This window comes from Mchenga conophoros, linkage group LG5, assembly GCF_057382185.1.
Source record: "Mchenga conophoros isolate Kocher_MC1m ecotype Shallow Benthic linkage group LG5, M_conophoros_male_GT1.1, whole genome shotgun sequence".
Classification (NCBI taxonomy): domain Eukaryota; kingdom Metazoa; phylum Chordata; class Actinopteri; order Cichliformes; family Cichlidae; genus Mchenga; species Mchenga conophoros.
In genome coordinates this window covers 34,204,315-34,216,030 of record NC_140530.1, presented here as the reverse complement: position 1 = coordinate 34,216,030, position 11,716 = coordinate 34,204,315, and the positions used below count along the sequence as shown (strand labels likewise).

Below are 11,716 nucleotides of genomic sequence, written 5' to 3'. Positions count from 1 at the left end.
AAAAGGCTTATTATCTATATAATCTGATTATCTATATAAGTTATAAGCAACATTAGGCGTCAGACCATGTTAATTTTTATTATAACGTTATACAGATTAAAAACAAAAAGACAAAAATAAAACAGCACGATGCACCAGACTATATTTGTCTTGGTATTTTTGTCCCCCAGCTTTCTGCTATTATAAGTCTGGACTAGAGTAGTTTTGTCATTTGATTTCTGTCTGCAGTATTAGTAGATGTAGCCTATAGGCAAGCTTTTATTTTGAAGGGATGTTGAAGCTGCTGACATCGCGATAAAAAAAGATAAAACAATCGTATAATTTAACAAGATACAAGATACGTTTATGTTCCTTTAAATTTTACATTGTTTGGCAGTACATACTAAAATATATGGTTTTATTTATGAAATTATTCAGACATTTACTCGATGGCCAAAGTGTGGACACGCCCACGTGTGACATCCGTCTTTTTAGTCCCGTGACACGGCTGTAATTGTTAGCAGTCAGCAAGAAACGCCGCGGTGTGGTAAATGATATGTTATTTGTTCTATGAGCAGTCACTTTCGCCATTAATATAACGTCTGCTGAAGCACGATGTTATCTCGTCTATTGAAGGAGCACCAGGCGAAGCAAAATGAGCGGAAGGAGCTGCAGGGTGTGTGATAACAAAAATCGATAGTGATAGCCGCCAGTGCTAACCATTGCTAAAAAACAAAGCTCTCTTTGACTTAGGATGTCCCAGCACCACACAGTGCTACAGTCCGGTGTTGATTGATTGTAGTAATGTCTTTTTTCCTCTCACAGAGAAACGCAGACGTGAAGCAATTGCTGCAGCCACTTGTTTGACAGAAGCCCTGGTAGACCACCTCAACGTTGGGTATGACGGTGATTCCTTTCTTTTTTTCTTTTTGCTTATTTCTTGCTGTTCATTTTGGTTTGGTAGTATTTAAGGAATGCTCAGTCATCCAGGTAAGTAAATCTCCAAAAGTTGATTCTGTTGATCTGGACGTAGCGTTTTTAGTGGGAGTAACGTTTCGCCACTCTTCCAAGTGACTTCTTCAGTCTCAGTTTACTGCAGGTTTCCCCAATCGTATAAACAGTACATTTGCATAATGATCGAAACTAACACCACTGAAGGAACAATGCGCTGGGAGGTCAGTTCCATTGATCAACAACCACTGATCAAAGCCCATTGATCAATGGCCATGAGTACCATTCACATAGAGTTGGGGAATGGCTGCAATCACAGCACTGTAAGATGCCAAGAGATGTACCCTTAGACCCCCTTCTCGATTCAGAGATGGTCTTTGCCTTTTCACGTAAATGGCCTCCTTGACTACGCGCTCAAACCAGCGTTTCTCCCTGTCCAGGATGTGTACATCCTCATCATTGACACTACAGGCCACTAGACTGTAGTGTCTAGTAAATAGACTGCGGAGGTAGCTTTTCTGTGTTGTGCCATCCGCTTCGCCTGAGGTTGTTTGGTTTCCCCGATGTATAAGTCCTGGCAATCCTCCTGGCACTTAACAGCGTACACTATGTTACTCTTGTTTGCGTCGGGCGACCTGATCCTTGGGGTGGACCAATTTTTGTCACATTGTGTTTTGGGGTTTAAAAGCCACAGGAGACACGGTGTTTAGCAAAAATGTGTCTTGATAATCCTGAAACATACAGAATCCCTACAGGTTTTTGCTTAGGCCAAAACGCGCTGCGCCAAAAATTGCTGTGCCAAAAATTGGTCCACCCCCAGGATCGGGTCCAAAACTCATCCAGGTTTCGTCACTTGGATGAGTGACAAAACGTTTCTCCCCCTGAAAATGCTATGTTCAGATGAACAGAATCAACCTTTGGAGGTCCCACAGAAAGGTACATTTCACGCAATCTCTCTGGAATATTGGACATCTGTGTCCTGCACCAATTGTATTATTTACTTTTAAGTGTTGCTCTGAAAGCTGTACTTGTTTCAGCACCAGTAATTATTGATTTTCTTTTTTACATTGCAAATTTAGTCAATGGAAAGTAAGCAAGTTGTGAAAAATCTCTGAGCCCAATATTAACTTTCCACATGTTGTGTTGTTTACAACCAGTATTCAAAATCTAAAGATATTTAATGTAAAATGACAATAAAGTTAGAGAATATGTTACATTAAATATTTTTTTGCTTATTTAAAGTCAAGTGTAAACAATTTTAAAAGTATCTTGATTTTAGTGTGATGTTAATAGCTAGTAATTATTTATTATTTGTATCCCACTAATTAATAATAATTTTTCGACTGATTACTTCGTATATGGTATGTCAGTGCCAGGCTGACAAAAGGCTTTCACACACATCAGATTTTAGTCATACTGTTTCTCCAGGCTTTCACATTACTGACACCTTCTTCGGACCAAATTAATCAAACAGTTTATTCTTAACAGGATGGACATCGCCTAATATTTAACACAGCCAAAAACAGTATGCTGAAATTATTAACAATGTATTGTGAAAGATGTGATGAAACCAGGACAATCAGCTTAAGAGACTCAGAGTGGGATGCAAAGACCATTATTGTTGTGCTGCTCCTGCATGAAAAAGATTAGCCACCAGACCAAAATCCTTCTGGGACAAAGAGAGATTTTTACTATATTGAGTAACAGTGTATGGTTTCAGTGTATTGAAATTGAAGCGGCTATATGTATTATAATGCCCTAAACCTCATTATTTTGTTCTGTTTCATTTTAGAGTTGCACAGGCATATGTAAACCAGCGAAAGCTTGACCATGAGGTTAAGACTCTCCAAGTGCAGGCAAGCCAGTTCTCCAAACAAACTGCTCAGTGGATCAGTATGGTGGAGGGTTTCAATCAAGCATTAAAGGTAGGTTAAAAGGAAATGGCTGTCGTCTGTCATCATCTCAAATCTACCATATCAGTCTTGAACACAGTCATGTTGCAAAGTGATTTTGCAGCAAACATCAGCATTTTTTCAAGGTCAGTTAGGATGAAAATGTTAAAAGAACGTTATGATATTTAATAATATTGTACTTGTAATGATAATTTGTTTGACATGTTTTTTTGTCAGTATAATTTTTATCCAAAAATTCCCTAAAAGACATCCCCTTAAGTGTGTCAGCAGGCTAACTTCTAGCTGCAGTTCTTTGTGCAAGTGTGAGGAGTAAAACACATTAAAACTGTAACACTAGATGCTGGAGCAAATAAAGTACTATTGTAACCTTGTGTTAAATAACGTCGGGAGTACATACAAACAAAACTGTTTATGCCCAGAAGACAGTGGAGATTATTGTGGACTTCAGGAAGCACACAGCCCCACTCCCCCCAATCATCCTGACTGACACCCCCATCACCTCTGTGGACTCATTCCGCTTCCTGGGTACCACCATCACCCAGGACCTGAAGTGGGAGCCCACCATCACCTCCGTCATCAAGAAAGCCCAGCAGAGGATGTACTTCCTGAGGCAGCTGAAGAAATTCAACCTGCCAACACGGACGATGATGCAGTTCTACACTGCAATCATCGAGTCCATCCTCACCTCCTCCATCACCGTGTGGTACGCTGGAGCCACTATCAGGGACAAACAGAGACTGCAGCGTGTTGTGCGCTCTGCTGAGAAGGTGATTGGCTGCAGACTCCCATCTCTGCAGGACCTGTACACCTCCAGGACATTGCGGCGTGCAGCTCGGATCTCAGCTGACCCTTCTCACCCTGGACACAGTTTGTTTGACCTGCTCCCCTCAGGCAGGAGGCTCCGGTCCATTCGCACCAGAACCTCTCGCCATAAGAACAGTTTCTTCCCCTCTGCTGTTGGACACATGAACAATAACCATATGACTGTTCCCACCACTAACACATGACCCTACGCTGTGTTCACTGCATCATTCCATGTTTGGCACTGATCACCACCTGCACTCATGTATCTATCTTTCAACGTAGCACTCTTAATTCTTATTCTCATGTATATATCTCATGTATAGCTCATGCACATATCTTTCTACGTAGCACTTTTAATTCTTATCCCTACTTTTATTTTTTCATGTCTATTTAAGTGCTATTTATGACACTATGTTTGCACTGAAGCACCGCAGCAATTTCCTAATGTTGTAAACCTGCTCAACATTTGGCAATAAACCCCTTTCTGATTCTGATTCTGATCTTCCAAAGATCTGCGCTCTCTGTTGTGCACTGGCAGTTCCAGGTCAACACATCGCACTTGTGTAAAATACAAACTGGAGCATGATTGGCTTAGGAGTTATTTGTGACATCACCAAGGAATTGCTTGTACAAACACATTTTAATTAGGGACTTAATCTGAGCTCAACACACTTTTCCCCTTTTGAAAAAGAATCCAAAAAACACATTTTGGGAATTAAAGACGGCTGATAGTGGGTTATATTTGTACATTAACAAGGTTGTGAATACTAATTTTTTCATGCTCTCATTTAAACAGGAAATTGGAGATGTAGAAAACTGGGCACGCAGTATTGAGATGGACATGAGGACAATAGCAACAGCGCTGGAGTATGTACACAAGGGTCAGCTTCAGTCTGCTTGCTCATAAACCATGAACATGTACGTGCTGGACATTTGCAAGTGAAACTGAATACACTGGAATAACATTTAAATCTACTTGAGTTGACCCCTATCAGCGAATATGTGTTTTGCCTTTGTCAGCAGTTTATTTGCTTGTCTGCACTCCCCTCTAAGTTTGCCAGGGCAGCTCAGATGAACATCAGAATTCTGCTGCTTTAACAATTAAATGCACATGTGCAGAAATTGTTATGTTGTTGTGTTAGCAGCAGTGTTGGAGGTGCTTACAGATCAAGGTTGCAACAACCTAAATAACAGTAGATAAATATTTAGAATAGAATAGTTCATGTACAAATGGGGAGGGGGAGGGGGAGGGGGGGTGCAAAGAGTCACCTGTGGCCCTACTTTTTCTGAAACAGGAGAATCTGGCGATGGCCTCCAGGGGTGGAAGAGGAATCATTTTTGGGGCAGTGTTAATTACCCTTTGCATAGCCTTCCTATTCTCAGTTGTGGTCCTTGCGTACCTGATGAGTGGTAGAAGGCCAGCAGCAGCTCCCGGTCCTGGTTATTCTTCCTCAGGACATAGTCGTGTGCACACGGCATACATACAGTAGGGGGCTAAGAACACAGCCCTGCAGGGATCCTGTCACTCCATGTGGTGAGTGACAGTAGGCGATAGAGGTGGGGGCCGAGTCAGACAAATTGGTTCACTACATTGCCTGATTTGTTGAATAAAAGAGGAAAAAGTAACATTGTTGTAAAGATTCAGTTTACCCCTTTGCAATAGGTTAAAGAAGCCACAGACATAATAAACACCGGTTACCTTTATTTAGTATATCCAAAAAAAGCATTTTGTTTTATGGCTTTCTTTTCTGTGGCTGATACCTGAACGATGGATGGATTTCAGATGTTGTTAATGATGGAAAAATATTTTAATAAAGTTAAAAAATCTTCACTTGTGTTTTCTTCTTATAAAAAATGTGTTAATTGAACAGTTGTTACATATAAAGAAATTGGGAACAAGGAAATGTGAATATTTGTATAAAGTACCTCATTTAAGAAAGAAAAGCCTGTAGGCTGCTTTTTAAGGAGATACGTTGTCAGGAGGTTCATATGCACAGCAGATGTCAGTGTTGGGTAAGCACAGATTAAATCTTTACAACAGGAGAACAAGTGAGAGTTAAAGGCTGTGAGGGTTGCAAGTGGGCAGTTTCCTTCAAAATTACTTCAGGATCAAGAATTGTTTCTTTTTTTGTTTTTTTGGCTTCCCAAAGAGACCTTAGCATTTATGGACTTGCAACTATTGCAACAAGTTTTGATATAAATATAGTAAGTGGATAAATACCTGCCTGGCTAAGGTGCTTGGACAGTTTGTGGAATGTGTGACGTGTCAGTGAGTGTGGCTTGTGAGTTCACTAATCGTATTACAGGCAAGAAATTTACCACACGAGACTGCTCTTAATCTAATTTTAATGTAAAAAAAAAAAAAAGGTTGGATGTATTTGTTCTTTTTCCACCGGCCCAAAAATTACGCAGGTCATAGAGACTGTTAAAAGAGTACTGTATGAGCTTTATTACTGATATAACTGTCAGGTGAACTGAGGCAGTCACAGATTGTACTCATGCTTGGTCCTACAGGATTATCACAATTTGTATAAATACTCTTAAAACACAAAGTATTCATGCCGCTATAAACTAGGAACCTTCAGGCTTTGAAAATATATACTGTATACACTTTGTGGTGCACCATTTGAAAGGACCTGACGTAACATGTTAAAATGTCTTTAAGAAGATCTTGAAATCCAAGTGCACGTCACAGAAAAGGGTTTTTGTTTGTTTCGTTCCCACCACCTTTTTTTTAAACACACCAACCAAATGGTTACGCGTTGCTGGATTACCAGTAGCGGGCTAGTCTAAAGGGATAAACAACAGGGATAAAGCTTCTGTCCAACCAGCTGAACTAAGACAGGAGAATAACCAGAAAGGGAACGGGAAGAGGAGCGACAACGTGTGGAGCGCCATCACTTCCCAAAAGATAAAAAGGTAGGACAACACAGTTTTGTGTTTTACTCACCACTTCAGTTTAATCAAAGAAAGTAATTAGTTTAAATGTGAATATTAAAAACTCAAGATATGCAGAAATGGACTTTTGAGTTTTGTCTGATTATAAATTTACACTGATTGAGATTTAAACAGTTATTAGCAAATTTAGTAAACCACATGTCATAAAAAACAAGAAAACATTTTAGAAATCTGTCAAAAACCAGTTAAAAACAAAAAAGATATGTTGTCATTTGCTATTAGGCTAATAGCAAACTGATTTCATGGTTTTGTACCCAAATTTGAAATGGAACACTAGAGAAGTCCCTGAGAAGTCACAAAATTAATCAAGAATTTAGCATTCAGTTGGAAAATTACTGTAATTTGGCATCAAAAATAATAATGTGGTTTATTTTTTTTTCTGCTTTTTTTGTAAAACAGCAAATTTGAACATTTGTGGTTAACCAAAATAATTATATCCTAGCATTAAAAATATCATTACGGTGAAAGAGCTTGTACACACTGGTGGAATAACGATTACAGAAACATAAGAAATCAATTTGGTAATTACCAATATTGTTAATTTAGGGCAGCTGTAGCATAAACCTTGCACTGACATCTCTCTCTTTCTGAGAGAGTGTTCTGGTTCAGAAAATGTAATTATAACTCTACTTGCTAACTTAATTTATCCCAAATGTAACAAGATTTTAACAAGTATTAGTTTTTCCACACAATAAATATTTTGGATACCTTAAGCCACAGAAGTTTTTTTGTTACAATAATAAGCCTGCAGACTAATTAGTTTTCAGCAATCCCAAGCAGATCCGTTACGGGTATTAAAATTATGCTTCAAAAACATGTCTTCGTCCCCCCCACTCACTGGGTTTTACTCCATCACAAATGCCTTTTCTTTCTTCCTTAAGAGTATTATCCAAAGATTTATCACATGCCCAGAGCAGCCAAAGCAGTTTTGCATTAGGGGCACCCTTCAATTATGGCTCTCACTGAACAAATTCATTGTGTCAAATAGCTGTCAAAAAGATGAAATAAAACAATATAAAGCTTCAATAAAAACCTAATTATTGTGGAATTGAGACAAAATCGGTTTTGCAACATTCCTGAAACGTATCAATGTATTTCTGATTTACATTCTCTTCTCTGAAAACTGTATTTGAGAGCTTCCCATGTCAGTACATACTAACATGTTATTTCAGCAGGCATCAAGTTCTCACAGTGACTGAAAAACTACTTCTAGTCCTGAAGACATCATGGATACACAGTTTGTGTATGACCTTTTAGGGTAAGAAATACCAAAACTAAACTTTGACTTCTTGATTTCTTTGCTACCTGTAGTCATACCTTACCATACTCACGGATGCAGATGTGACAGTCAAATACTTAACATTCTTATTACATATTATTTGATCTCTTTTAGGGAAAATGCTTGGTTATACATTTCTGCTACCTTCATTGTGTTGTGGATTGTCGGGTGGCTCTACAGAGACAGCTTGGAGATTGAGGATTTCAAAAATAAGTATGTCTTTGTTACTGGCTGTGACACGGGGTTTGGAAACCTGCTGTGTAAGAAACTGGATCGTAAAGGTTTCCGTGTACTAGCTGGCTGTCTCACAGAAAAGGGAGCTGATGATCTGAAAAGAGTGGCAGGGCCTTATCTGAAGACTGTCCTGCTGGATGTGACCAGTCAGGATAGCATTGAAAAAGCAATGGAGTGGACCAAGCAAGAGGTTGGCGATAAGGGTGAGAGATGATTTCCTACAGTTACATATACGATTGTAGGACATTATTAGATCACACAAGGCACGCCTGTAAACAAAACACAGCATCATGTTTTCCTTGTTTTGTCTTTTTATTTGCTTTGTAGGACTTTGGGGTCTTGTGAACAATGCTGGACGTTCATTACCCATGGGTCCATCCGAGTGGATGAAAGTGGAGGATTTCCACAGCACACTGAAAGTAAACATGAATGGAGTGATTGCCATGACAATGACCTTCCTGCCCCTCATCAAACAGGCTCGTGGTCGTATTGTAAATGTAGCATCAGTGCTTGGTAGAGTGGCAGCAAATGGTGGTGGATACTGCATTTCCAAGTTTGCAGTAGAATCTTTCTCTGACTGCCTCAGGTAAGACTCATTTAAAGGGCTGCTGCAACCATATATATTAGCTTAAGGACCCAGTTGGTACTCGTTTCTTATTTAGAAAGACAGACAGTGTATCATAATTAGAAAGTTAGCATGGGTGATACAGTTTTATTACATTTTCAGTGATAAAAAAGACCATCAGTAAATTACAGAGTGCACTAAAAATGCACACCATCTAACCAATTGTACAAATAGACCTAATTTGGCCACAGCGTGCCTCAGAGAAGGATTTTTGGTTCTGAGGCCAAACGGGGGGAAATGTTTGTTGCCCTCACTGACTCACATAGCTACATTAACTCTCTTTTTCTGCCAGGTAGTTGATTATGTTTTCATTAATGACAATGAAAAGCTTGCAGCCTGTGTTATAGAGCTAGCACTGAAACCATCTAAATCTATAAACCTGAATATTAGTTGGTAAGTGGAAACTCAAGACTTTACTAATGTTCAGTAGGTCATTCAACAGTATTTGATAGTAATAGAATACAATGTATCAGTTATAAACAATTGATAAGAACTCATTTGCACTCTCAGAAAATCAAGAAAGCCCGCACTGTAAGGGAATACTAATGACAAGTAGAGATTTTTAGACTCATTTTTTGGCTTAAATGAAGATGGCCAATCCATTTGGCCATTTGATTGGCCTTTCTACCAATCCAAATATTTTTATTAATATCTCACAAATAAATTGTAAAGCAGATATAAAGCAGGACATGTGTGAATGGTGACCTGTTAGAAAGTGGTGCTCAAAATTAGATGAGGTTTTGTTATTGCTATGAAAAAGCAACACACAGAGCATATCTGTGTTTCCAGGAGAGACATCCACTACTTTGGAATTAAGGTATGTATCGTTGAGCCCGGGTTTTTCAAGACTGCAGTAACGAGCCTCGAACCCATTGAGAGGGAGCTCCATCGCCTGTGGAACCAACTCAGCCCTGAAGTAAAGGCCAGCTATGGAGACAAATACCTTGATAAATGTAAGTACAATGGGCCGTGGACCATCTGAAGCATTTTATTGATGCAGAATAGGTCAATTGTGTCACATTCTTACTGATTTTTTTTGACTCGTTTTTGTTTGTTTGTTTGTTTTTTGCTTTGATACACTAGGAATGAAATGTAACTGTTAATTTTAGATATAAAAAGTCACCTATTGAGAAGTGACTTCCAAGATTCATACATAACATGTTAATCCAAAAATATCTTTGCGTGCTTTTAAAAAAAATGAAGTATAAAAATAAATCATTGAACATCAGATAAGAATGAAGGATTCTTGGAAATTGCAAGTTTACTGTGGCTTAAAAAAATCACAAATTACTCTCTGGTCACAATACATAATTCTCTTTTTAAGATGTCAATATACAGCGTTTGATCATGAATGCCGTCTGCGACTCTGACCTCACTAAAGTGACCAACTGCATGGAGCACGCTCTCTCTGCTGCCTACCCTCGCACCAGATACAGTGCTGGCTGGGATGCCAAGCTTGTCTGGATCCCCCTCTCTTACATGCCTTCCTTTGTAGTTGATATTGCACTGAAGCTCGTGCTTCCACGTCCTTCAAAGAGCGTCTGATTTGGGATGACCTACTTTATGTCATTTTGACGCAATAAGGAGGCTGACATTAAAAAAGTTTTTTTTTCTTGATCTATTTTCCTTATCAGAGTTGGCCATGCGATGATAATACGACAACTTTAGAAATTACTGTTATTATATTTATAAGTGTATACCATAGAAAAGTCTTTTTCCTCTGTAATGTCTCTTTGACACTTCTAGACAACACAAAAATACTCATACAGTTTACCGTATGCATATTATTCTGTTTGTTGGGTGTTTTAACGCTATTATTTAATGTGCTTGTTATGGATGTTGTTCACCATGGAAGCCTAAATAAAGAACATTTTAATATTAAGAAACTGTGTTTGTCAGAATGCAAGGATGGGCATGCTGCTGAAACGGGAGTGAGAACGGGCTGCATACAGAAAGAAAATAAATAAAGCTTTGCTCTGAAACAATGTCTACAGGCTGAGCTACAGTTATGGGCAACATGAACACGGCAGTTAAATGAGAAGAAATATGCATATATGAAGACTCATGCACTGTACAGTGGGGCAAAAAAGTATTTAGTCAGCCACCGATTGTGCAAGTTCCCCCACCTAAAATGATGACAGAGGTCAGTAATTTGCACCAGAGGTACACTTCAACTGTGAGAGACAGATTGTGAAAAAAAAAAATCCATGAATTCACATGGTAGGATTTGTAAAGAATTTATTCGTAAATTAGGGTGGAAAATAAGTATTTGGTCACCTCAAACATGGAAAATCTCTGGCTCTCACAGACCTGTAACGTCCTCTGTAAGAAGCTTTTCTGTCCCCCACTCGTTACCTGTATGAATGGCACCTGTTTGAACTCATCATCTGTATAAAAGACACCTGTCCACAGCCTCAAACAGTCAGACTCCAAACTCCGCCATGGCCAAGACCAAAGAGCTTTCGAAGGACACCAGGAAAAGTATTGTAGACCTGCACCAGACTGGGAAGAGTGAATCTACAATAGGCAAGCAGCTTGGTGTGAAAAACCAACTGTGGGAGCAATCATCAGAAAATGGAAGACATACAAGACCACTGATAATCTCCCTCAATCTGGGGCTCCACGCAAGATCTCATCCCGTGGGGTCAAAATGATCATGAGAACGGTGAGCAAAGATCCCAGAACCACACGGGGGGACCTGGTGAATGACCTGCAGAGAGCTGGGACCAAAGTAACAAAGGTCACCATCAGTAACACACTACAACGGCAGGGAATCAAATCCCGCAGTGCCAGACGTGTTCCGCTGCTGAAGCCAGTGCATGTCCAGGCCCGTCTGAAGTTTGCCAGAGAGCACATGGATGATACAGCAGAGGATTGGGAGAATGTCATGTGGTCAGATGAAACCAAAGTAGAACTTTTTGGTATAAACTCAACTCGTCGTGTTTGGAGGAAGAAGAATACTGAGTTGCATCC

The 11,716-nt window shown here is 39.4% G+C and overlaps 2 protein-coding genes across 3 annotated transcripts; both read left to right on the top strand.

Annotated features, from left to right (window-relative positions):
• The first annotated feature begins 380 nt into the window (after nt 1–380).
• bloc1s1 (biogenesis of lysosomal organelles complex-1, subunit 1) lies at nt 381–4,885 on the top strand. Its single transcript, XM_085275068.1, has 4 exons — nt 381–655; nt 805–877; nt 2,723–2,855; nt 4,444–4,885. The coding sequence occupies exons 1-4, from the start codon at nt 595–597 to the stop codon at nt 4,552–4,554; spliced, it is 378 nt and encodes a 125-aa protein (XP_085131194.1). The 5' UTR covers nt 381–594; the 3' UTR covers nt 4,555–4,885.
• A 1,405-nt stretch (nt 4,886–6,290) lies between these two features.
• rdh5 (retinol dehydrogenase 5 (11-cis/9-cis)) lies at nt 6,291–10,611 on the top strand. 2 transcript variants are annotated; one of them, XM_085275633.1, is made up of 6 exons: nt 6,291–6,566; nt 7,781–7,863; nt 7,999–8,321; nt 8,446–8,704; nt 9,533–9,696; nt 10,068–10,611. In XM_085275633.1, exons 2-6 carry the CDS (start codon nt 7,832–7,834, stop codon nt 10,286–10,288), a joined length of 999 nt encoding a protein of 332 aa, XP_085131759.1. In that variant the 5' UTR covers nt 6,291–6,566; nt 7,781–7,831; the 3' UTR covers nt 10,289–10,611. The 2 variants fall into 2 exon arrangements, with proteins under 2 accessions (XP_085131759.1, XP_085131758.1); XM_085275632.1 differs by having other exon boundaries at nt 6,292–6,566; nt 7,778–7,863.
• Nucleotides 10,612–11,716: the final 1,105 nt, after the last annotated feature.

Bases quoted from the DNA above. Each gene is read 5' to 3' on its own strand.
- bloc1s1 (XM_085275068.1), top strand. From the start codon at position 595: ATGTTATCTCGTCTATTGAAGGAGCACCAGGCGAAGCAAAATGAGCGG. The intron at 656-804 runs GTGTGTGATAAC...TTCCTCTCACAG, and splicing joins TGAGCGGAAGGAGCTGCAGG to AGAAACGCAGACGTGAAGCA. The intron at 878-2,722 runs GTATGACGGTGA...GTTTCATTTTAG, and splicing joins GTAGACCACCTCAACGTTGG to AGTTGCACAGGCATATGTAA.
- rdh5 (XM_085275633.1), top strand. From the start codon at position 7,832: ATGGATACACAGTTTGTGTATGACCTTTTAGG. The intron at 7,864-7,998 runs GTAAGAAATACC...GATCTCTTTTAG, and splicing joins TTTGTGTATGACCTTTTAGG to GGAAAATGCTTGGTTATACA. The intron at 9,697-10,067 runs GTAAGTACAATG...TCTCTTTTTAAG, and splicing joins AGACAAATACCTTGATAAAT to ATGTCAATATACAGCGTTTG.